Here is a 25,619-nt window from a genome sequence, read left to right as displayed (position 1 = left end):
AAATGAGGTTCATTTGTTTATACCAGCAGCAGAATAAAAGGTTGTTACGGTCTCTTTGTGACAGGCAGCAGAATGTGCTGGAAAGTTGTTTATCTTCCATTCTTCATTGCCGACTGCTGAAGCACCAGGGAAGCTGAAAAACAGAGATGACAAAAAACTGATCAATACGGATAAAGAGAAGGTATTTTCTATGTAGAGCTTACAATGAATTGAGAAGAAAATTGCGATGATTTTTGTTGTTAGGTTTTTTCAAAGAATGGAGTAAATTTCAATAGATGCATATTAATTACTTTGATTAAAATGTATTATGTTCCCATCATCCTGGTGCATGAGCACTATTTATCTAGTTAACACACATTAATGTCAATCCTAAATCAACAACAACAGTGATACTGCCCTAAATCACCCCTCTCCACCATAAATGAAGCCTGCACAAGTAAAAAAGCCATTCACTTAACAAGGAATTTTGGTTACTGTTAGCTCAGTGCTTTTGTTCTCCAAAAACTTATGTGGAATCACAGCATTCTGAGGCTGTTTCTAGAGCAAAGATGACCAGATAGTGATTGGCATAGGTTTTAGGATCCCTGGCCTAGTTCTCTACCTTAAAAGTTGAACTTCGGTGCTGTCTGTACCTGTCCTGCGCCCCTGCGTGACACCTCCTTTCTAAATGGCTGTGTGCGCACTGGGGTCTGAGGCACCACAAGTCCTAGCTTCCACAATTTGGTAGGCTCTGGGATTCAAAGGGTTCCACCCTCCATTGAGCCAGGCTTCCAGCAACACAAAAGGAATGTGCTCAGTATTAGGCCCCGAGTTCATTTTTTCATTTGAGACAGGCAAGGAAGGGGCATCGTTTCAGTCTTCTTGTCCCCAAAAAGAGGGCATCAAGAAGCGGAGGAATGAAGCTGGAACTCGGACACCTTGCCTGCTTCTTGCACCCGTCTATGACCAGATCAAAGTCATGCTCCCCTTTCACAGTGATATATGCACCTATACCCAACTGTGTATCCTTTCCATTCCCACCCCATCCAACTCTCTCACACTTCCACACCTTCCAACAAACCCTGGTCTCCACACAAGTTTTGATTGTGACACCAGATACTGTTGCAAAAATGCCCCTATGCTGGTTAGTATGGATCATCCCTCTCTCACTCCATTTGTGAGCAGGGCCTACACTTAGCTAAAAATCGAGGACCAAATTCTGCTCTGCTACATGCATGCAGCTGCCACTGACTTCAGTGGCTTTCAAGCAGTTACTTTAATTGTATTAGCTGTGTCATTTTTAATTTTTCAAGTAGATGGTTGAATTTTGACATATTATCAACAGTATCTTAGGTGATGTCCAAAGAGAAACTACCAGGACTTTTTTTTTTTTTTTAATTCTCTGCAGATACTTTTCCAGCCGCAGGTGAATATTTATGAGTCTCTGGCCAAAGATTGTGTGGCTAATGGCTGCTGTGTGAATCTGTTCCTCTTCCCAAACCAGTATGTGGATGTAGCCTCCATGGGTCTTGTCACAATGTACACTGGAGGAACTCTTTACAAATACAACAATTTTCAGGTAAGTGCTAACAAATTCCCTATCTGTCAGATTAAAGTTGCTAGGAATTTACTGTTTTCTTTCCATTATAAAGAAATGTCTAGTCTAGCATAAAAAATGAGTGAAGCTATGGAGAGCTTGTGTGTCTCGCAAAACTTGGAAATGACAAGTCAAGCTCAAGTTTAAAGACTTTCAAAAACATCTTCAGTCTCACTTAAATACATTAAGACATTTGAATTCATTGACTTCTGAGAAGGTACAGCAATTATTGTTGAACATCACAAATAGAAATGCTTATGTCCAAAGGGAAATGAACATCCTTTGGAGAAAAACGAGAATCTAATCATTTACTCAAAAAGTTGTGGGTGTTTCCCAGCCATGACAAGACCAACGTGCTCAGGATTCATGTCCTTCAAGTAAAGCAGTTTATAGGTTGAAATTCATCCCAGTGTAGAGGGGACCCATATTTGAGAATCTCTCTGCTCAAAACTGATCTGCACATGCATTTTCTTGCTGACCAAGCAAGAAACACACACAATATACACAGTCCTGGCTGGGGCCTTAAAATTCATCCTCCAGGCAGGGGATGTCAGTGCAGCAACGCAGTAGTAGTCAATGGAATGTACCCTGTGAGTCAGGGTATCCCTTTTGGGAGTAGAGGAATTCTAAATGTCCAAGATTATAGGAATGTTTACTCTTGAACTGGATTATTCTTGCACATCCTTGTTTCTGTTCAAAGGGACACGCAGAACACTGCAGATGTCTCATGTTTAAAGACTACAAGTAAAGAGGATGATGTTTTATATACACATCCATTTAAAAGCAAACTGTTTTCAAGACTGTGGCATTTTTTGCTGTTTGCTGCCATCCAGTGGTGGATGTCAGCTTTGGTTTTGATTTGTGTTTTTAGGTACATTCTGATGGTCCCCAATTCCTGAGTGACCTCAGGAAGGACATAGAAAAAAGAACAGGATTTGATGCAATCATGAGGGTTCGCACAAGTACAGGTAACAGTACCCTTTTGGAATGAGAATTAACTTGAGTGCATGTTTCAGTTTTATGTCACCATATTCATAGTTTCCTGGAGAAGAGAATTGTTGAGCACTAACAAATCATTATTTTAAATAATTGCATGTTGTAAATGTTGTACATGTTGTTTCTCTGATGCCTCATATTATTTTACACCTTCAGGGGCACTTTGCTAGAAAGTAGAGGTTGAGGTCTACCTACAAAAAATGTACATGCCTTTATATTGGAATATGCAGAGTTCTGCTTGTGCATGAAATTAATCTGCATATACAAATGCAGATTCTGCTCATATTACACACACCTCAGGAGCTACAGAGGGTCCTGTGGCACCTTTGAGACTAACAGAAGTACTGGGAGCATAAGCTTTAGTGGGTAAGAACCTCACTTCTTCAGATGCAAGTGTGTGGTTCTTACCCACGAAAGCTTATGCTCCCAGTACTTCTGTTAGTCTCAAAGGTGCCACAGGACCCTCTGTTGCTTTTTACAGATTCAGACTAACACGGCTACCCCTCTGATACTCAGGAGCTAGGTTTTTATGTAAACCACTTCTATCAACTGTTGTGCACCCACTTGTTCCCAGGTTGTGTAAAATCCTCTGTTGTAGTGAAAACTTGTTTTTTTCAGACAACTATTCTACCTACAACTGTAGGTATTCCAGGACCAGCTTTAAATAGAGCAGGTGCTCCAAGGGGCACCAACTCTGCAGCAGTCCTTCCTTTACTCTGGCTCAACTGCCAGATGGGGAGAAAGTCTTCTGTTACCATGCCTCTTTTTGGCAGTGAAACCAGAAATGCCTGGCTACCAGAGTATCTGGGGCCTCCCAGATATTGAGGTCACTCTAGTTCCACTCTCATCCTGCAAAGCATATTGAACATCAATAAAAATGGGTCACTTTAAAAAAAAATTACAAATAAAAAAATAATGTACTTTGATTTGTTATCTGCCTCCAGGTTTCAGGGCCACTGACTTCTTTGGTGCCATTTACATGAACAACACCACAGATATAGAGATGGCAGCAGTCGACTGTGACAAAGCAATAACAGTGGAGTTCAAGCATGATGACAAACTGAATGAAGACAGTGGAGCCTTAATTCAGGTGACAAACGTTAGATCTGTGTCATTCATTAAATAATGTGCAAGATTTATTTTTCAGTAATAATAAAATACCTCCCACTCATGGGGTGGATATGATCTGAGCCAGGCATAATTTATACAAACTCAGCGCAGTTGAGTCCTAGGCCAAAATCTGAGTCCTAGGCCTCTGCTGTAGCCTGACCTGTAAGTATGACCCCCTATTAGGAAACTACGGTCTTTCAGTCAGAGACACAGTCACCTGGCATCTTGTTGCAGGACACCATAATTGGCTGGCCCATAAAGCTCAAAGTTCTTGCAGCCATCTGTCAAGTCATTTCCTCACATGAGGCCAGGGAATTAAGTTCCCCATAAACTTCTGCCAGTGCACCGTCCATGGACTCTTAGCAAACACTTCCCAACGTGTCAACTTGCCTAGTAGTTGTGGTGGGCACGAATGGGGACTCAGTTGAAACTTCTAAAATCCATTTCATGTTTGACTTCAGCCTGTGTTTGACTCCAAAGGTGAATCTTAGGGGATGAACCCATTACTGTGTCAATATCACACCGTACTCACTTCTACATTTGTTTCTCATTTTCATATTATTAAGAGGTAAACGTTTCCATAGATTCAGATTACTTTGTTTAAAAGATTGATTTTTAATTATAAAAACAATTATAAACATTATTTTAAAATTGTTTTTAATTATAAAATAACTTCCGGATTTTTTTAAATATTTCTCATCCTTAAAGAAACCCTTACAGAAATAAACTACACTTGGACTAGGAGAGTATCATCTCCCAAACTCGATTTAAAATAAATTTTGTGGAAACATTATTAAAAATCAGGAACTATTTGTAAACACACACAAACATTGGGTCAACTTCACTCAAGAAACTGAGTTTCTTTGTTATTTCTCCATTGGCAAGGGTACCTTTTCCCTAGAGAAGAAGCTTAGAGCATTTCTCTAATGCCTCGGATCCCCCAGTAGCCACAAACATCGGGCATCCACATGGAAACCTTTTGCCCAAGCTTCCAACTGCCTGCATCACAACTCCTGTGGTAACCATGTTTACCAGGGACTCTGCCCACCATGAAATTGCATATAGTGACTCATAGACTCTAAGGTCAGAAGGGACCATTATGATCATCTAGTCTGACCTCTCGCATGATGCGGGCCACAAAAGCTGACCCACCCACTCCTGGAAGAATTCTCTCCCTTGACTCAGCTGTTGAAGTCCCCAAATCATGATTTAAAGACTTCAAATCGCTGAGAATCCTCCAGCAAGCGACCCCTGCCCCATGCTGCGGAGGAAGGCGAAAAACCTCCAGGGCCTCTGCCAATCTACCCTGAAGGAAAATTCCTTCCCGACCCCAAATATGGCGATCAGCTGAACCCAGAGCAGAGTGGTTCTACAGCACAGTGGTGGAAGTTGTACAAGGTTATATTGCAAGTTGGGTTGGGTTTTTTTTGTTGTGTCTCTGTGTGTGTAGTCTAGCCCTCCTGTTCAATCCCATCCCCTTGCAAGACCATGCCTGACCTAGTCTCGGAGGAACTCTGTGGGCCTCCCATGACAGAAGGGCCATCAGATTGGGGGTAATTGGGAAGCATGTTCTGGAGATGTAGGACTTCCTCCCTGCCTGGATCTGCAGGCATTCATGGAAGTGGAGGAGGATGGGGATCCCTGTCAGGAGCCAATGGACGCACATCTAACGCATGTGAAATTAAATAGTTGTGAGTGCTCTGCTAGCCAAGGCTGATGCCATCGCTGCTTACGCTTTAGCACTAAAGTTAGTATCTGTTCCCAATAATTTATCAATGGGGGTATTCTTGGAAGTTTAGATTTAAAAGCTGATTGGGTTTCAGAATTTTCTGCCTTTAAACTTATTGGCGATGCCAGTGATTGTTACGTTCCTTAGATGGATATATCCCCCAGTGCTATCAATGAGAAACTGTCACCAATTATTATAGCTGCTTATTTGTGACTTCTCTTTTTAACACCCAGAAAATGTGATCACTTATGATCTTCAAAGCTAAACCACAAAATTACCTAAACTGTTTTTTTTTTTTTTTTTTTTTTTTTGCGGTTTTCCTTTTGTCATGCTCCTAGAAATATAATGTATGACTCAGTAGTTAATCTTTGGGTAAATACAGTTCCATAAAACATAACAGGCCTTGTGTGAAGTAATTTCCTAGGGCTATGGTACAATATTGACATTGGATGCACATTCCTTGTAGACTTTAATTTTACATCTCCATTTCAAATGGGAGCTGTTCATAAAGGGTCTGATCCAAGCACACTGAAGTCAATGCAGTCTTTCCATTTACTTTAGTGGGCTTTGGATCAGGCCCATAAAGAACAAAACGGTGAGAATTTCATTCATATTGGTGCATTGTGAAAAGCATTATAAGGTACAATATCCTGATTAATATGATGCAGGAAATGTGTTTGCCAAAAAAAAGAAATCCTGTTCTCAGTTCCTTTCTTATTCCATACCAGTTCCCCTAAATACCATATTTAAACAAAACAGAATCGGATTCCAGTGCAGTAAATCAGAATGATAAAAATCTCTCAAGTGTTAGAGAACAGCTTAACTTTCTGAGACTGTCTTCTTAATCTTTTCCTCATATTCTTTTCCTTCCTCCCCTTTTTTTATCATGTGATGACAGCAATAATGTGATGTGTCGAATAGTTGTCAGATAGCTTCTGCCTATTTCGTGGCATGTATTCATTTACAGTTACTTGCTGAAATGTTTTCTTTAATAAAGTTTTTCAAAAATTAAACAGTTAAAACCTTGTGACTTTCTAAAACAAAGTTGCTGCCAGTTCTTACTGTTTTCCAATGATGTCATCTGTCTGTGGCGCCATGAGAGCAGCAAGCTTTTTAATCACTCATGTTGTTGTTGTGTAAATGTTAAGATTAGTTGCTTCTATGAGGAGTTTACACATCAGTGTATTTACATTATGAATGCTGAGGAAATTACTTCTATAGCTCATTAACATTTGATGAGTGTTGCTAGTCCAGCCTCGCATAAAGAATCTATTATTGCTGTCGTATGGTGAAAGTGCCAAAGACCAAGTCGGTGGTGGGTTTTTTTGTTTTATACTAAAATAAAGTTAACTGTGGTGAAAACTAGAACTTCTCTTATCATTGCAGTGTGCTGTACTTTACACTTCGATAAGTGGGCAAAGACGACTCCGCGTACACAATATTGGCTTAAACTGTAGTTCCCAGTTAGCAGATCTCTACAAGAGTTGTGAAACTGATGCACTTATAAACTTCTTTGCTAAATCAGGTAAATTTATGAACTGCCACTTATTTTTGTTTTAGAAAAATATATATACATACAGAGCATGATTCTCTTCTAACTTACACTGGTGCCAATCTGGAGTTACACCAGTGTAAAACAGAGAAGAGGTTCAGGACCATATATTTTCTAAGCAGCAGACACAGCTGTTTGTATCTTGAATATACCTAGACAAAGTTCTTAAATATTGCTGAATTATTTGTAAGTCAGGCAGCTGAAACAGATACTGACTTAAAATAGCTTCAGAAATAAGTTTACTTTCTTTAATATTATATGCAGGTTAAATATGGGTCTCTGTAACAAAGTTTTTTATGTCTAATTAACTTTAGGATGATCTTTTCTTTATTCTGTAATTGTAGCTTTCAAAGCCATTCTAAGCCAGCCTTTAAAGACAATCAGAGAGATCCTGGTGAGTCAGACTGCTCGTATGTTGGCATGTTACAGAAAGAATTGTGCCAGTCCATCTGCAGTAAGTCAGGTAAGATCCAGCCCAAGGGAAATGCTCCATATTGGAGTTTGTACCTAAGATAAATAACTAGCATTGCAAAAGCAGTGATGCCACAAATGAAAACTTCAGAGCAAGGTTTAATTTCCTTTCATTCTCCATAGGGAGTTTTTTTAAGAAAAGCAGTGATTGGTTACATTTGAAAGTGATGGGCTTTAAATAAGAGTTCTGACCGTGTATGGTATTTCTCATATCAGATATTTATAACTTATTACAACAATCTGTAACCCACTAACCACTCTTTTTGTCCTATGAATAAGTGGTGTTAACAGGCCACTTCACCTTGAATGGTCCCTTACAATATGTGCTAACTGCTTATGCTAAACTAACTGTTTGACTTTGTAAGTACTTTCCCCAGACCTGAAGAACAGCTCCATGTAGCTCAAAAGCCTCTCTCTTACCATGTCATCATGTATTTAGCAAATGGTAATGCTAACCACAGAGCAATATATAGATGAGAAGGGAAGTGCATTCCCTATCTTGGGGGTTCTTCAATGTTGCCAGCCAAAGAGAAGCTAGTCTAAAAAGGGTTTTCCCCAACACCTTATACCAATAAAACACTGATAACACACTGCTTGTTGATAGTTCCCAGCAGGATTTTAGTACCAGTGCAGTAACCAACCACACTCTGGAGTTCAATCCAGGTTAAATGAAAAGCTACTTTAACTTGTAAAGAGAAGGGTCATACTTTTCACAATACTGTGTGGTGTTCTACTCTGAAGGTAAAGTAGAATCATAGGACTGGAAGGGACCTCCAGAGGTCTAGTCTAGTCCCCTGCACTCATGGCAGGACTAAGTATTATCTAGACCATCCCTAACAGGTGTTTAACCAACTTGCTCTTAAAATTCTCCAATGTTGCCGATTCCACAGTCTCCCTAGGCAAGTTATTCCAGTGCTTAACCACTCTGACAGTTAGGATTGAATAAGGACTGGGAATGGCTGAGCCATTACAGGTTTCAGAGTAGCAGCCCTGTTAGTCTGTATCCGCAAAAAGAACAGGAGTACTTGTGGCACCTTAGAGACTAACAAATTTATTAGAGCATAAGCTTTCGTGGGCTACAGCCCACTTCTTCTATATGCATCCAAAGAAGTGGGCTCTTGCCCACAAAAGCTTATGCTCTAATAAATTTGTTAGTCTCTAAGGTGCCACAAGTACTCCTGTTCTTTGAGCCATTACAAACATTGAATCTATCTCCCCTTGTAAGTATTCACACTTCTTATCAAACTGTCTGTATCTTGATTATCACTTCAAAAGTTTTTTTTTTTTCTCTCTTACTTAATTGGCCTCTCAGAGTTGGTAAGACAACTCCCACCTGTTCATGCTCTCTGAATATGTGTATATATATCTCCTCAATATATGTTCCACTCTATATGCATCCGAAGAAGTGGGCTGTAGCCCATGAAAGCTTATGCTCTAATAAATTTGTTGGTCTCTAAGGTGCCACAAGTACTCCTGTTCTTTTTGCGGATACAGACTAACACAGCTGCTTCTCTGAAATCTGACAGTTAGGAAGTTTTTCCTAATGTCCAACCTAAACTGCTCTTGCTGCAATTTAAGCACATTGCTTCTTGTCCTATCCTCAGAGGTTAAGAACAATTCTTCTCCCTCCTCCTCGTAACAACCTTTTATGTACTTGAAAACTGTTATGTCCCTCTCAGTCCTCTTTTTCAGACTAAACAAACCCATTCTTTTTTTTTCAATCTTCCCTCATAGGTCATGTTTTATAGACCTTTAATCATTTTTGTTGCTCTTTTCTGGACTTTCTCCAATTTGTCCACATCTTTCCTGAAATGTGGCACTCAGAACTGGACACAATGCTCCAGTTGAGGCCTAATCAGGGTGTGATAATCACTACCTAATCAGTAGTGATTAGGCAGGACATGTGAGGCAGTTTGTTTGCTTTAAATGCTTTTTCTGTATAATAGTAGCTTCAGGATATCTATGCTTCTACAGCGTGGTCCAGTGGAGATGGCACAGAACTGGGGATTCGAGACCTGGGTGACCTTAGGCAAGTCACTTAATAGGTCTGTGCCTCAGTTTTCCCATCTAAAACTGGGTATTATATTATACTTCATCTCAGGATTACATAATTAACATATCTTTGTTTCCTTCCTTGAGGCGGAACCTAGCAATTTAACTGACTGCTGATTACACTCAGTAATAAGATTATAATTGTTGGTTTATTTAAAGCATTTATTCAGGTTAGGTAACTCAGTGCCCATTTATACATTAAGAGTGTTTGTAACCACACTGGCATTTTAAATGTTTTAAACTGATTTACAACAGGATGATGATTTATGCTGAGCATCACATTTTCATACAAGTATACCGAATACTGCATTCTGTGACCAAGTGCACATTAGAATAACATCCTACTCATATTACCCACTCACCTTCTGGCCAGTTTGCTTAATGTAATACTGTTCTACATCCTTCACTTACAAAATTATGGTGTGTGGGGAGGGGGGAAGCTGAAGTAACTTCTTCTGCATTTTGTTAGTGCTTATTTACCGATTCCAAATACTTCTTTGCAAGCAGCTGCTTCAAATAGTCCTGAGTCAGCTAGAATAGCACAAAAATTATATTTCATAAATGACATCTTAAAAAATAAATGGTAAAAGATAGTATATGTAGAAGAAGCTTATAAATCCAATAGTAGATTGAGTATATTAAATAACAAGATTTGTCTTTCAGCTTATCCTTCCTGATGCGATGAAGGTGCTACCAGTTTATATTAATTGTTTATTAAAAAGTTGCGTGCTAGTTGGCAGACCAGAAATTCCAACAGATGAAAGAGCTTATCATAGGCAGTTGGTCATGTCTATGGATGTTGCTGATACCCAGTTGTTTTTCTATCCACAGCTTCTGCCAATTGTAAGTATACATTTGAAGTGAGTCTTTTCTAGTGGGGAAACACTATTTTTACAGGTTTTTCAGTAGAAGTGATAAGTGGCTCAGACATGCTGAATTAAATTGTCTGACCATGCATATGTGCACACATGCAGAGAGCTCTTTATATAGAGAGTGATCCCATGTTGTAGAGGTACTTTCTTGCCTTTGTCTAGTCTTCAGCTGATCAAGCAGATTGAAATTTCAGTCAGTCAGATGAAAATGTCTTGAGAAAGTTACTGACCAGAAGAAATAACTACATAGCACTGAGGAAGTGAGACTGGAGTTTATAGCTATCTGTATATGCACAGATACAATCACTTTGGCCCAAATGTTTAGATAGAGTAGATGCTCTTACTATGCTCAATAGCTTGTTTCCTTCAGGCTATTTATTTCTTCTAAATGTCATGGTTGATTAACAGCTTTATTGGAATTTTAAAAAAATCCTGAATTAGAGGCAGTGAAAGATGACTATCATTCCACTTATGCACAGGACAGGTAGATGTCTTTCAGAAAGAATTAATTATTAGTAAGGCTAGCTCAGTGGCTTAATAGAAAATAATTATAGTAACAATTTATAAGAAGTTTTCTCTCTTTTCATTTTGAATCTGAAAGCATTTTGTGTAGTCATTTTAATAGAAACTCAGTCAGTGTCCCCCTGTTGTGTCCCTGAAACAGCAAGAGGAGAGAATCTCTCTTTAAAGATGCATTTCAAAACCATAAGAATAGAAGCTGTACTCTTCTTGCTTGCAAATCATTCACAGGATTGTTAACTAAATTCCAATCCGAACTGTGCAACCCAATTGTGTCTGATTAGACAGTCAGTTACAGTAATGCGCATCAATGTAGTACAGGTATAATTTAGCAAACCCTTTGGCATGCAGAATCTTAGGGGAGGTGATGTGTGAGCTAGAAAAAACACAGCCTGACTTCAGAAACTTATGAATTGAGCAAATTTGGAAAGGAGTAATTGAGATGTAATATGACCCTAAAATGCCCTTTTTACACTTTTTCAGAGTGTAACTCCCCATTAGCAATAGACCTTGAAGCTTCCTTATGACATTCTTTTTTTTTCTTTAGTGTAACTGAATTTACTACTTTTTTTCCCCTTGTCATGCAGCACACTATGGATGTAAAGAGTGATGCTTTTCCCACTGCTGTCCGTTGCTCAGAGGAACGTCTGTCTGAAGGAGGGGTATTCTTCTTGGCAAACGGGCTAAATATGTTCTTGTGGCTTGGAGTCAGCGCCCCACCAGAGCTTATTCAAGGGATCTTTAATGTGCCATCCTTTGCACATCTCAGCACTGAGGCTGTGAGTATATTGTGGGTGAGAGGGGACTGGGCTGCAGAAAACTTGATTTCTATATAAGTGGGAAGCCATTCCAAACAAATAACAGTTACACAACTGAGGCCACAACTTTGGATTGAAAGAAGAGTGTAGGTAGTTTAAGATTCTCTCTCTCTCTGTGCTGGTCACCCACTGAGGGCACAGAGAGAATATTATGTGATTTAGGTGACCAGCAACCACTGGACAGTTCACAAACAAAGGGTTGAAAATGAGCAAATACTTAGGAATACATTTGATAAAATTTATTTCTAACCAAATAGTGATTAAGGCTCTAATTCAGTTGCCTTGTATTGTGTTGTCTTATGGGCACCTGTTGGTTTTTTCCCATTGAAAAACTGATATTTCATTGCAGGCATACAGTTATTCATCTGTTTATCTCTGGCCACTGGTACATAGATTCATAGATTCTAGGACTGGAAGGACCTCGAGAGGTCATCGAGTCCAGTCCCCTGCCCGCATGGCAGGACCAAATACGGTCTAGACCATCCCTGATAGACATTTATCTAACCTACTCTTAAGTATCTCCAGAGATGGAGATTCCACAACCTAGGCAATTTATTCCAGTGTTTAACCACCCTGACAGTTAGGAACTTTTTCCTAATGTCCAACCTAGACCTCCCTTGCTGCAGTTTAAACCCATTGCTTCTGGTTCTATCCTTAGAGGCTAAGGTGAACAAGTTTTCTCCCTCCTCCTCATGACACTCTTTTAGATACCTGAAAACTGCTATCATGTCCCCTCTCAGTCTTCTCTTTTCCAAACTAAACAAACCCAATTCTGTCAGCTTTCCTTCATAGGTCATGTTCTCAAGACCTTTAATCATTCTTGTTGCTCTTCTCTGGACACTTTCCAATTTCTCCACATCTTTCTTGAAATGCTGTGCCCAGAACTGGACACAATACTCCAGCTGAGGCCTAACCAGAGCAGAGCAGAGTGGAAGAATGACTTCTCATGTCTTGCTCACAACACACCTGTTAATACATCCCAGAATCATGTTTGCTTTTTTTGCAACAGCATCACACCGTTGACTCATATTTAGCTTGTGGTCCACTATAACCCCTAGATCCCTTTCTGCTGTACTCCTTTCTAGACAGTCTCTGTATGTGTGAAACTGATTTTTTCTTCCTAAGTGGAGCACTTTGCATTTGTTTTTGTTAAACTTCATCCTGTTTACCTCAGACCATTTCTTCAATTTGTCCAAATCATTTTGAATTATGACCCTGTCCTCCAAAGCAGTTGCAATCCCTCCCAGTTTGATATCATCCGCAAACTTAATAAGCATACTTTCTATGCCAATATCTAAGTCGTTAATGAAGATATTGAACAGAGCCGGTCCCAAAACAGACCCTATGCAGAACCCCCTCGTTATGTGTTTCCAGCAGGATTGGGAACTATTAACAACAATAACTGAGTACGGTTATCCAGCCAGTTATGCACCCACCTTATAGTAGCCCCATCTAAATTGTATTTGCCTAGTTTATCGATAAGAATATCATACGAGACTGTATCAAATGCCTTACTAAAGTCTAGGTATATACCTCATCCACAGCTTCTCCCTTATCCACAAGACTCGTTATCCTATCAAAGAAAGCTATCAGATTGGTTTGACATGATTTGTTCTTTACAAATCCATGCTGGCTGTTCCCTATCACCTTCCAAGTGTTTGCAGATGATTTCCTTAATTACTTGCTCCATTATCTTCCCTGGCACAGAAGTTAAACTAACTGGTCTATAGTGTCCTGGGTTGTTTTTATTATAGATGGGCACTATATTTGCCCTTTTCCAGTCTTCTGGAATCTCTCCCGTCTCCCATGATTTTCCAAAGATAATAGCTATAGGCTCAGATACCTCCTCTATTAGCTCCTTGAGTATTCTAGGATGCATTTCATCAGGCTCTGGTGACTTGCAGGCATCTAACTTTTCTAAGTGATTTTTAACTTGTTCTTTTTTTATTTTATCTGCTAAACCTACCCCCTTCCCATTAGCATTCACTATGTTAGGCATTCCTTCATACTTCTCGGTGAAGACCGAAACAAAGAAGTCATTAAGCATCTCTGCCATTTCCAGTTACTGTTTCTCCCTCTTCACTAAGCAGTGGGCCTACCCTGTCTTCCTCTTGCTTCTAATGTATTGATAAGCCTTCTTGTTTCCCTTTATTCCTGTAGCTAGTTTGAGCTCATTTTGTGCCTTTGCCTTTCTAATCTTGCCCCTGCATTCCTGTGTTGTTTGCCTATATTCATCCTTTGTAATATGTCCTAGTTTCCATTTTTTATGAGACTCCTTTTTATTTTTTAGAGCATGCAAGATCTCGTGGTTAAGCCAAGGTGGTCTTTTGTCACATTTTCTATCTTTCCTACCCAGCAGAATAGCTTGCTTTTGGGCCCTTAATAGTGTCCCCTTGAAAAACTGCCAACTCTCCTCAGTTGTTTTTCCCCTCAGTCTTGATTCCCATGGGACCTTACCTATCAGCTCTCTGAGCTTCCCAAATCTGCCTTCCTGAAATCCATTGTCTCTATTTTGCTGTTCTCCCTTCTACCCTTCCTTAGAATTGCAAACTCTATGATTTCATGATCACATTCACCCAAGCTGCCTTCTATACTTTCAAATTCTCAACGAGTTCCTCCCTATTTGTTAAAATCAAATCTAGAACAGCTTCCCCCCCCAGTAGCTTTTTCAGCCTTCTGAAAAAGAAAAAGTCGTCTGCAATGCAGTCCAAGAATTTGTTGGATAGTCTGTGCCCTGCTGTGTTATTTTTCCCAACATATATCCGGATCGTTGAAGTCTCCATCTTGGGCTTTGGATGATTTTGTTAGTTGTTTAAAAAAAAACCTCATCCACCTGGTTAGGTGGCCTGTAGTAGACTCCTAGCATGATATCACCCTTGTTTTTTACCCCTTTTAGCCTAACCCAGAGACTCTCAACATCTTCCTGTTTGAAATGGGAACTGGTTACGCCTTTCACAATCTGCCAGTATAATTTTGTGGGGTCTTGGAAAGCCTCTCCTACACAAAATATACACAGCCCTCTTAATGTTTAGTCACTAATGTTAGCATTGACTCTACTAATGATAGATGTGTATAAAATCATGTAACTATTTCATCACCTCTTAATTCTGTTATTAGACACTACTCCCTGAAGTGGACAATCCCTATTCTAAGAAGCTCAGATCAATAATGGATTACATCCAGAGCAACAGACCTTACTCCATGAAGGTAGGAGAGAAAATGAATTAATTTTTCCAAGTAACTCATCAAGTCAGATTCCTCGTCCATAAAAAATATTTGTGCAATGCTGGCTTTGATTGTTACAGGTTATAAGTTTCCAAAGGGACACCTGTTCAGAAACCTTTATTGCTGCATGGGCTTTTGACTTCAGCAGGCTCTGTATCAGTGGAAAGGCCTAGCCAGGCACATCCCTTTGTTGAAGCAGGGCCCAGATATGTTCAATTTATAGCCATCTCCCAAAGGGCAGGCTTAACTCTGCTTCCACAGAAGTCCCTGGCTATTGATTTAAATCGGAGCGGAATAAGGCAAATACTGCACACTTATTTTATGCCACCATAAAGTAGTAAAAGCTTCAAGGTATGTAGCACAGTTCACTTACAGAAATTAAATCAGGGTGATTATGGGCTTGCTTTTGAATTGAACATAGATGGTGGTTATTTAGGGCAAGATTTTCAAAGACAAGGGCTTAAGCTGTTCCAAGATATTTACACATGCACCCAGAGTGTCTGCAGTACCGTCATACCCAGTCACTATGAGGGTTCTTTGTTAGCATGGGTATGTCTACATAAACTTATGTAACTAACTGATCTAGTTAGCTCACTTAAAATAGCAGTATGGGCTGCACCATGGCAGCCTGACTTCCCAGCGTACATATGTGCTTGTGCTGCTGCTACCTGGATCTCCATGAGTTACAGACACTGCTGAAGTGAAGTAGTATACTTGGCAGTGCTCAGCTAAAGCACATAAAACTATTTCTCTGAAAATACACTAACAAACCCTTGCTATATCCTGAATAATCAGTATTTCTCTTTCCAGCTGCTAATAGCAAAGCAACGAGAACAAGCAGAAATGCTTTTCCGACAATACCTGGTGGAAGACAAAAGTCTTTATGGAGGAGCTTCTTACGTTGATTTCTTATGCTGTGTCCATAAAGAAATCTGTCAGTTGCTCAACTAAAGGAAGCTTGACATATACTTCATCAGATATTCATTCCTTCCATTTGGTGACTAACTCCACATAGTGTTTAACTAAGCTTTTCCTATGGTATTTGTGTACAGTTTCTAATGTCACATATTAGCGCTCACTTTCAGAGTATCTAGTTTACTTAGTAATATGTAGGAAATTCTGCACTCAGGTATAAATCTTTTGGGAGGGGCTTTAAAGAGTGCCTGTTTCTAATTGACATGGGTTACATTTCTTAACTATAATTCACAGAACATTCCAATGTTCTCAATTATCTAATCTACTTTTTACTATTCATTTAAAGTATACTATAACGGAGGAAAAAATTAGTTTTACATTGTGATGTTTAATCAACTCCATTAAACATGGAAACATTTGCAAGTAAATATCCAGGGCAATAACATTGTTCCAGTGGGCTTGTGTGGGGGCCTGTTCCTTTTCTGGTTGTCACCATATGTTGTGTTAAGCAATTGGGATCATTATATGGTCCCTTGTATAAATCTGAATATCTATTGCTGCAGAGGCAAACTATCTAGTAGGGCTAATTTTGGCTCACCTTCTACCTGTACCACAATGAAGCATGTTGTTCAGGCAGCTGGGCCATCTCTGGAAAAGCACCCATGATAAGATGCATTCATCCCTGTTACACACTGAACTACTTCTGTTTAATGAGCTATAAGCATGTATACACATGCCAGTCCTGATCTCAAATAGCCTATATGCAAGACTGCAGCCCTCTTAAGACACTTCACTAAAGTGTTTACCATGGGAGTGCAATAGTAATGGTGAGCTAGGCTAACTTTGCACATGAGTGGGGTGATGAGGGGAAGGCTTCAGAAATTACACAGGGTCACTAATGAAGTCTTGATAGTTTGTGGAGATGAACTGGCTCTCTCTGTAAGTCAGGCAGAGTGCAATGGTCTGCCTCCATTGACTTACATCCATGCGTAGATAATCAACGATACAGAAGTCTATCTACAACTGGTCCCATCTCTTTGGCTTTCCATCATGCTCAGGAGATATAGGTGACAGAATTTAGCCCATAGAAACTACAGTGAAAGGCAGTAATAAGTACAACAAAAATTACCCTGGATGTGGCTGCTACTGTCAGTCTTTTCTTTAGTAAATGACACTTTATATTTATTAGTGTGTCTTCAATACAATAGTAAATTTGGTCTACTTCCTATAAAAAAAGGTTTCTAATTCTGAAACCTTAACTATATTAATCAGAAATCAAATTCAGTATAGTCTGAATATTACAATCCTTATTTACCAACTGGAATATTCATAACTTAAGAAAAATTTGCAATACAACTCTGGTCTGACTATTTATCTTTTTGAAACTCCAAGGACTGTTTTTAATCAAAGGTCACATATGATGCTGGAAGCAACTTTATTTATTTACATATTAGTTGTGTATTTCTGTGACCATCTAACTCAAATATATTAAGACAGTTATTGCTTTAAAAAAGCTAGATCACTGATTGGAAGATTAAAAGGCAGTTTGCTTTAAGTGTTCTGTTGATTATATTGTTAATGCATTCACACAAGATGAGAACATGATGATAAATCTCACCTGCAGAGCTTGTCCTGACAACTTAGGAGAAGTTTGGAACTCTCTCTTCCCAAACAGTGTGAAAAGAAAGCAACTAGTCCTCAAAGTGTAGAGGAGAAACTTCAGAAACCTGCAAAAAATTATGTGCCTTTTAAGAAATGTTTTAGCATGTCACGTGAATTGGAAGATTACGTAATGTTGTTGTTTAAAGTGGTTGCAAAGAGGTGAAAGCTCCCTTGATCAAGTGGGGGTACTACAAAAGGACACTCCTAGACTAAATTCAACTGGGAACTAGATCTGATATTTCTTCAGAGCGATAGATGGAAATTTATATGAGAACAATTTGTTGCCATTCCAATTCAGTGTACATTATGAATTACACCAGCAACTTTTTTAAAAATGTAAACAAATGTTTATTAAATATCATTACTATCTGTGTGTTAAGGTTCATTCTTTGTCATATGCTCAGTTAAGGATTTGGTTCAGCATGTGGGCTGAAAACACAATTAAGGGGCTTTGTTCCACTGGTAGTGTGCAAACTGTCTCATATAGCTATTGACAGTACAAGGGACTGGAGCTGTGGAAGTTTTTGTATGCCAGTACCTGAACTGGACTTTAGGTGTGATGGGAGAGGGAACTAAACTGGGCTCACTGTCACTGGTTATTAGTTTCAAGTATGGAAGAGTTTTGTAAAGACACCAGAAATTTGGTTGTGATGAGTCTTTCATCTCTGGTACCAGTTTCAGTCTAGTTCTAGGGAAGCAGTGACTGAAAATTACTGTCAGCTGCTGGTGGCCTCCATTCATGTTGCTGTACAGCACTATCTAGGTATTTATACTGCATTGCAGAAATTGCAAAGGCACTCAAGCCCTGGTCTAATACTGTTCCCATTAAAGTCAGTAAAGAGACACTTAATTTTTTTGGTTCTAATAAATAGTTCCCAATGTTAGGGGTTTTCCTGATACACACTTATTTCACTGTAGGCTTTTATTGCCTTCTCACATACTCTGGCAACAGTAGTTTCCTGACTTTGCGAATGCTTACACTAGGCAGAATTTGAACTTTATTTCTAGCAGCACCAAAGTGTAGCAGATCCTTTTTGTCATAACAAGGAGACCCACTGCAAGTACCTGAATTTTGCATGTAAGTAAACAACAGCAGCCGTGGTGTACTCTGCAGCAAGCTGGATCTAAGTCCCTGGATTCTGGGGCAGTCTTCTGCAGCGCACTGGAAGTCTCGTGGGAACTTCAGGGAGTTCTAAAAAAAAAAAAAAAAAAAAACAATCATAACAGTAATACTTAAATTTAGTACCAAAAGAGAAGTGTTACATTAACAGTTTGGCATATGGAAGATGATGTATTTGCATCAACTTTTCAGGATAGGGAAGCTGGGGAATCTGGCAGCTGGGAACCCAGGAGAGCAGCAGTTTGACTGTGAAATGTTTCTGCAAAAGCTCAGTGAAAGTTAATACTGACATTTAAATTGTTGGCTTCATATTTGGGTTAATATCCATTAAGATGAATTTGCCACTATAAAGGATGTAGGGGGCACAGTTTAGTGGCCATGGCATTGGAGAAAGAGTCAAAGACCTGGGTTCAATTCTTGGCTCAGCCACAGACTTCTTTGTGACCTGTGTCACTTACTCTATTACACATCAAGTTTCCTTCCTCTGTCAAGTGAATAAAAATCTTTCCCATTTCAGCAGATGTATTGGGAGACTCATAGATACTACAGCAACAAGAGCCATACACTTACATAGACGATGCTGGTCCATGATTTCAGGCTGTCTGCAGACAGAGGAAGAAAAAACTACTGCCAAAAGGGCTAAGATGTTCATATGATATCATTAGGGGTGGAGGTGGGGTGGGGGGGAAGCTTTGAGCTGAAAGAGCACTTTATAAATGGAGAAAGTTATTTATAGTCTCTAACTAGTCTGAGGTAGTAAATCCAGACGCTGTGCATACACAATATCAATAACGCATTTGGAACAGATCAGTCACATTGTATTAGAAGTAGCATCTTCAAATACCATCTTGCTTGTAAAAAGTTCATTTTACTCAAGTCACCACCACACAGAGTGAACAAGTCCCTCAGCTCTGCCATGAATTCACAATATAGTATATTAACATAGGCAGTTGCAGACCAGTTGATGGTGGACTGCTGAGTCTCCTTATTCTTAGCTGATAAACTGCATGAAGGCACCTAAAAATGCATTATTTTCCTCTTGTTCTTTTCCCTAACAAACAATTGCTGCTGGTAGCTCAGACAGGATAGGGGAGCTGGCCCACACAGTTCTCTATCAAAGAGGACCTACAAGGATTTTTTTTTTTGTTTTGAAGAGTTAGTATTGTAGACTTTTAAAAAATTCCTTTGTGTAAAGGCAGCCTGAAGATATTTTAAAGCGAGAGGGGGAGAACCCACACACTTAACCTTGGACATATCAAGTCTCGTCTTTCCAGACTTTGCTGCAGGTCAGTTTTGGTGTATTGTGAGATCTCACTTTAATTGAAGGTGCTGGGATACTGAATGAGTCCTTTATCCAAAGTGGTCATTAGATTCTGTGCACAGACAGAGAACATCTATTTAATTCAAAAACTGGAGCTAACCAATGTAAACATTGATTACCCTCTTCCCATTTGCTTAAACTTTCATTCTCTTGTGATATCATTTCACTAGTTCTGTAGTCCCCATAGAGTATTTCAGACTGAACAAGACCTGAGTTTAAAGAAGACCAGCAAATTTGTTTAGTTTTTTATATAAAAGAGTACAAGCCCAATTCCTATCTTTTAGGATGGTTCACCATATGAAAACAAGTTTGAGAATCCCTCTGTCCTATGTTAAGATTGATAACCCCACATCCCCAAAAAGTGTTTATCCTTAGTCACAGACACTACCAGAAATATAGTCAAGTTCTGTGGGTTCCGGTTTTAGCTATAACTAGTCAACCAACTGAACTGAGACAGCAATGGCTAATGGACAGGACTCTAGACTAAATTCACTAACATGTACTGTTAAATGGGCTCAGATCTTCATATAGTATCATTAGGGATGATTTGTCTCTGCCAAAAGGCCTTGAGAGAGAGGCAGCTTTGAAATGTAACCTTCATTTATAGTCCCTGTAACTAGACTAAGGTAGTAAATCCTCATGCTGTGCATATACAATATCAGTATCACACATGTGCAACAGAACAGTAACGTTCTAATACTCGCTTTGTTATGTGACATTGGGAAAGTCACCACCCCTTTGCCTCAGCCCTTCCTACCTTTTGTTTTGTCTATGAAGATTGAATAAACTTTGACGCAGGAGCTGTTTACAGCATCTAGCATAATGTGCTCCCAATCTTATTTTGGCCATTTGGTGCCACTTAATGCACCAAAGTTATCTGTAAAGGTAAGGACAACTCAAAAGTGATAAAGTGTAACTGAAGTTTCACTTTATTCCACAAGGTGGTGTTACTGCCTAATCTACTGTGCAAAGCTCACAAGATAAAAAAAGAGAAAGTTTCCCTAGCTGCCTTACCATTTCAAGAATCACGTTTCAATTATAGGTTTTATTACTTTATACAGAATTGCTCTCTAGACAAGACATTTGGTTTGTTTTACCTTAATGAAAGCTACACACCGGGCTATTTCATTCAAACACTTCTCTATTTATGAAACAAAAAGGCATGTAGCCTAGTCTATCCTAATCTAATACATTGACAAGTTCCATGCAATTGCTTTCAGTACACTAACTACTTACTTAGACAAACCTTCACGTTTTCCCCAAGTTAAATCTTGATTTTTTTTTAAAAAATTCAATATTGGGAGCTCATTTGCACCAAGGATATTTCAGATGGCTAAAACATAAACTGTTTAGGTTTTATATAGATAAAGCCACCAGCTTCTGTGAATTAGTCTGAAATGGCAGTTCAGTGGGTGTATCTGTCTGGCCTGCCACCATCACCATCACCACCACAACAGCAGCTACAAGGCCAATATTCTTCAGATCAATGCATGAAGGAGCCTCAATTATTGTCTAATAAAAGCAAACTCTATAGAACTTTTTACTTGACATTAGGGGCTATATGGCCATTGTAGTTTGCACTTGTGCAACGATCATTTGTAAAATAAAATATTTGCATAGGCAAATGTAGCTGTAGCTGTAGTCATAGCCATAGCCTGCTTCTCTTATTGAAAGGCAGTGGGAGGTTTGCAAGTGAGTTCAAGAGAAGCAGAATTGGATCCAGCATTTGTCTGATTTATGTGCACAAACTTTTTTGCCCATGAGAGTCTATCATTTCTATGTGGGAGCTGGGTTCTGGCTCATTTGGTAAGTAAAGATAGAACAGACAAATCTTCATCTAAGAATGACTTAAGATTTGACAGAGCAAAATAGAAAAGACGAGCAGAAATACATTTTAAATAGGAAGTGATCTTTAAGGGGGGGGATGTGTTTACATGTCGTTGCATTACATGCCCCAGTTATTAATGCCACTCTTTTTTGAACAGTACTTATGTAGGGCATGTCTATACTAGAAACATAAGTCAACCTATAGTAGGTCAACTTACAGCCACCACAGTAATTGCTGCAGTGGTGCATGTCCACACACTGTCCTGGGATCAGTGGTGTGCATCCTCACTAGGAGCACTTCCACTAACCTAAAAGGGACAGTGTGGGGAGCTGAGAGCCCTGTGTCTCAGGTCCACTGGCAGCTCCCTGCCAGGAGCCTGGCTCCCAGGGGGCTGCTCCTGCCTGATCCCCGCCAGGAGCCATGCAGCCTTGTCAGTTTCACAGCTTCAGGACAGAGTCATGAAATTGACAAGACAGCCAAGGTTCCCAGCTGGGAGCAGGAGAGTGAAAGGGAGAGAAGCTGCCTGGGCTTCTTCTCCCTGCTACCAGCTCTCCAGGGAAGTGGGGGCAGCTGGGCTCTAGCTGCTAGGCTTTCTTGTCAATCTCTCAGCTCCTGCTGTGAAATTGACAAGATAGCCAAGAGCCCAAGTAGTGCAGTGTCTACACAGACACTGTGTCATCCTAACTACACCGACATAAGCCCTACGCCTCGTGGAGGTCTAGTACTAAGGCGCTTACATCAGCAGGAGCAAGGCTGTACTGTAGACACTGACAATTAGGTTGATGTAAGCTGCCTTACGTCAACCTAACTGTGTAGTGTAGATCAGGCCTCAGTCACCTCTCAGCCCTTGACTACAGACAGAAGTTGTACTGCTTTAACCGCACCAGTACAGGTAAAGTAGTACAATACCTCCTAGTGTGGACACAGTTGTATTGATTTAAAGTGCTTATATATGTATAACTGATTTTCACAGGGTAAGGGGATATACCAGTGTACCTTTTTACAACTACAACCTCTATGGTGGATACATAACTATATCAGGTTAAAAAAAAAAACCACACCCAACAGTTAATACTGGTACAAAAACTGTATAGACCAGGCCTAAGTTTAAAATAATTTACATAGCACTACATCTACACACCCCTTTACAAATAGAGTAAGATATGTTCTGATCCCCAAATAAGTTTAGAATCTAAACAAAACAAGACTGGTTAACAGCTCATAGAAGGGAAGATGTGGGATTATAAGTAGAAGAGGGAGGTAGGATTGCTTGAAGAGAAGCTGTGAAGGAGGAGAAAGGGCACGTGTGATGGACGAGGACAGGGACTGTTCCCAGCGTAGGAGACATGAGATCATACTTTCTCCATATGAAAGCAACGTTTCACAATATGTCTCATAAAATCCTAATATATTTCAAAATAGGGCGGGGCTCTCATTGGATACATCTCTCATCACTATCTTACACAGTAAAAGAACAAGGATGTGATGCTGATACAGGACTTGATCTGGCAAGATATTCAGTGCTCTGGCCCTGATCCAGCAAAGCACTTAATCACATGCATAAGTCCATTGAAGTCAATGGGACTGTTCATGTACTTCAGGTTAAGCATGAGGCTGATTGCTCAGCATCCTGCAGATTCAAGCCCAAAGAAAGACACACACGTGCTGTAGCTAAACTTGTCTATGCCACAATTTGGTGTTCATAAAAGCAGCCAGTGTACTGGTTATAATACTCCTCAGGAAATGAAGCTTGAGTATGCTAAATACTGCCAAAAACATTCTGAATACCTTGTTTTCTGTGCCTGCAGTATCAATTCAATTAATCTTTGTAAAGTATTTTGTTAATGCGAAGCATTACTCAGAATTCAAGGGGAATTCTTCTCTCAATCGGAAGTGACAGTATTATATGGGTATTCAAGCCTTTCATTAAAGAATGTACAAGAAAAAAACATTTCATGTTTCATCATAGAGCATACATGTCTATACTTGTCTCCCGTCCTCCACACCCATCATGGGAAAGACTTGTTGACAATGTAAGGAATGATGGAGAATAGACTCTTCCTATTAAAAACTGTACCTCATCTTATTACATATGCTATGCTAGCCAGACACTTTCCATCAGCCAAATTTTTATGAATCTTCTCACCAGCGCAAACATTTTCAGAGCAAACATTTATGCACGCCATAACTCAGGGAAGTGGACAAGAAGGTAGAATGAAAAAGATGGCTGTGGAGGAACTGAATTACTGGGAAGAAGCTTTCCTTTGTATATAACACTTCCCCTATCCTAATAATTACAAAAGAAGCCTATTATATAATGTTGATATAGTAGCAGATAAGTATAAGATTTACTTACCTTTAAACTTAATGGTCAAAACATTCTTCTGCCAAGCAAGCATACAACCACTAAAGACAAATGCAGTTTCTAATGTGAAACAAAACATGGAAGAAACCTTTGCCAGAAGGTCTATTTTGCTGAGATGTGGATTTTTCTCCTGGGTAAGAAAAAAGCAAAACCCCATAAGTTGTGAACAAAAGATGCTATGGACCAACCCCTATAACAAACGTTAGTCTACAATACCAGGGGTTTATCAGCAGGTCCAAAGTGGTTTTCAAAGCGCTAGAACCTTCCAAGTCACACCTATGCTTTTAACTCACCTGTATCTTGCACAGTACAGCTTCCACTGTAGAAAGAACCTGAGTCATGTCAACTAGAACACTAGTCTTCTCCGGCAAAGTGGATGAAGAAAGCAAAGCAGTGTTGAGCTGGGATAGACTGCTGGGGAGAACAAAACCCCACCCCTAAAGAGACTGTAGTTAACGGTTAGATCAGCAACCTAAGACAGCTGAAGTCAAAAATAAGATTTTAAGAGGCCTCTGCATACCCACTGTATGAATTACGGATAGATAGCCCATTTAGTAAGGTCCCTGGTGATTGAAGTGGCATAAATCTAAATGCTAAGGAGCTCTTGTTTTTACCTCCCAATGAACATGTCCAGAGCTGAAAAAAAGTCTAGGATATCACATAGAACAGCCCTTGCCCACGCAGTCCCTTACATACATATGAATGGCCATACTGGGTCAGACCAAAGGTCCATCTAGCCCAGTATCCTGGCTTCCAAGAGGGGCCAATGCCAGGTGCCCCAGAGGGAATGAACAGAACAGGTAATCATCAAGTGATCCATCCCATCGCTCATTCCCAGCTTCTGGCGAACAAAGAGGCTAGGGACACCATCCCTGTCCATCCTGGCTAACAGCCATTGATGAATCTATCCTCCATGAACTTTAGTTCTTTTTTTAACCCTGTTATAGTCTTGGCCTTCACAACATCCTCTGGGAAGGAGTTTCACTGGTTGACTGTGCGTTGTGTGAAAAAATACTTTCTTTTGTTTGTTTTAAACCTGCTGCCTATTAATTTAATTTAGTGACCCCTAGTTCTTGTGTTACGAGGCATAAATAACACTTCCTTATTTACTTCCTCCACACCAGTCACGATTTTATAGACCTCTATCATATCCCCCCTTAGTCGTCTCTTTTCCAAGCTGAAAAGTCCCAGTCTTAATAATCTCTCCTCATATGGCAGCCGTTCCATACCCCTAATCATGAAATGGCGGCCGTAAGAGGAGAGATTAGTAAGACTTGACCAGATGCACTAAACCTTAAAGAAACTGGGCTAAATGGGTCTATTTAAAAAGTTTACATTAGGCTGTCCTGACATTCCCTTGGAACCTCAATATCCAAGGTGTGTGTGGGGGGGAAGAGAATACTTACCTTGCTCCAGAAGGGGACCAAAAATGCATCCAGCCCCTGGCAACATAAGCCCAGAACGGGGGTATTGGGTCAGGGTAAGCTT

The 25,619-nt window shown here is 39.8% G+C and overlaps 1 protein-coding gene and 1 long non-coding RNA gene across 3 annotated transcripts in view; one reads left to right on the top strand and one right to left on the bottom strand.

The window, feature by feature from the left end:
- The window catches only part of SEC24D (SEC24 homolog D, COPII coat complex component), a 96,693-nt gene extending 78,823 nt beyond the window's left edge, over positions 1-17,870 (top strand). Inside the window, exons 14-23 of the mRNA XM_034772959.1 lie at positions 65-181; positions 1,388-1,558; positions 2,448-2,544; positions 3,517-3,662; positions 6,798-6,936; positions 7,308-7,426; positions 10,150-10,329; positions 11,465-11,656; positions 14,813-14,902; positions 15,731-17,870. Of these exons, the coding sequence (XP_034628850.1) occupies positions 65-181; positions 1,388-1,558; positions 2,448-2,544; positions 3,517-3,662; positions 6,798-6,936; positions 7,308-7,426; positions 10,150-10,329; positions 11,465-11,656; positions 14,813-14,902; positions 15,731-15,871 (1,392 nt within the window). The 3' untranslated portion in view covers positions 15,872-17,870. The remainder of the gene's footprint in view (positions 1-64; positions 182-1,387; positions 1,559-2,447; positions 2,545-3,516; positions 3,663-6,797; positions 6,937-7,307; positions 7,427-10,149; positions 10,330-11,464; positions 11,657-14,812; positions 14,903-15,730) is intronic.
- On the bottom strand, positions 25-24,905 carry LOC117878615. Of its 2 annotated transcripts, XR_004646025.1 has the most exons (6): positions 24,425-24,905; positions 24,123-24,261; positions 19,863-19,990; positions 18,563-18,689; positions 17,454-17,562; positions 25-133 (listed from the first exon to the last, which is right to left on the bottom strand). It is a non-coding gene; the product is annotated as an uncharacterized LOC117878615 (long non-coding RNA). The 2 variants fall into 2 exon arrangements; XR_004646024.1 differs by having other exon boundaries at positions 24,123-24,905.
- Between the last annotated feature and the right edge of the window lie 714 nt (positions 24,906-25,619).

Source organism: Trachemys scripta, chromosome 5 (genome assembly GCF_013100865.1).
Source record: "Trachemys scripta elegans isolate TJP31775 chromosome 5, CAS_Tse_1.0, whole genome shotgun sequence".
NCBI lineage: Eukaryota > Metazoa > Chordata > Testudines > Emydidae > Trachemys > Trachemys scripta.
This window is presented reverse-complemented; position numbering and strand designations above follow the sequence as displayed.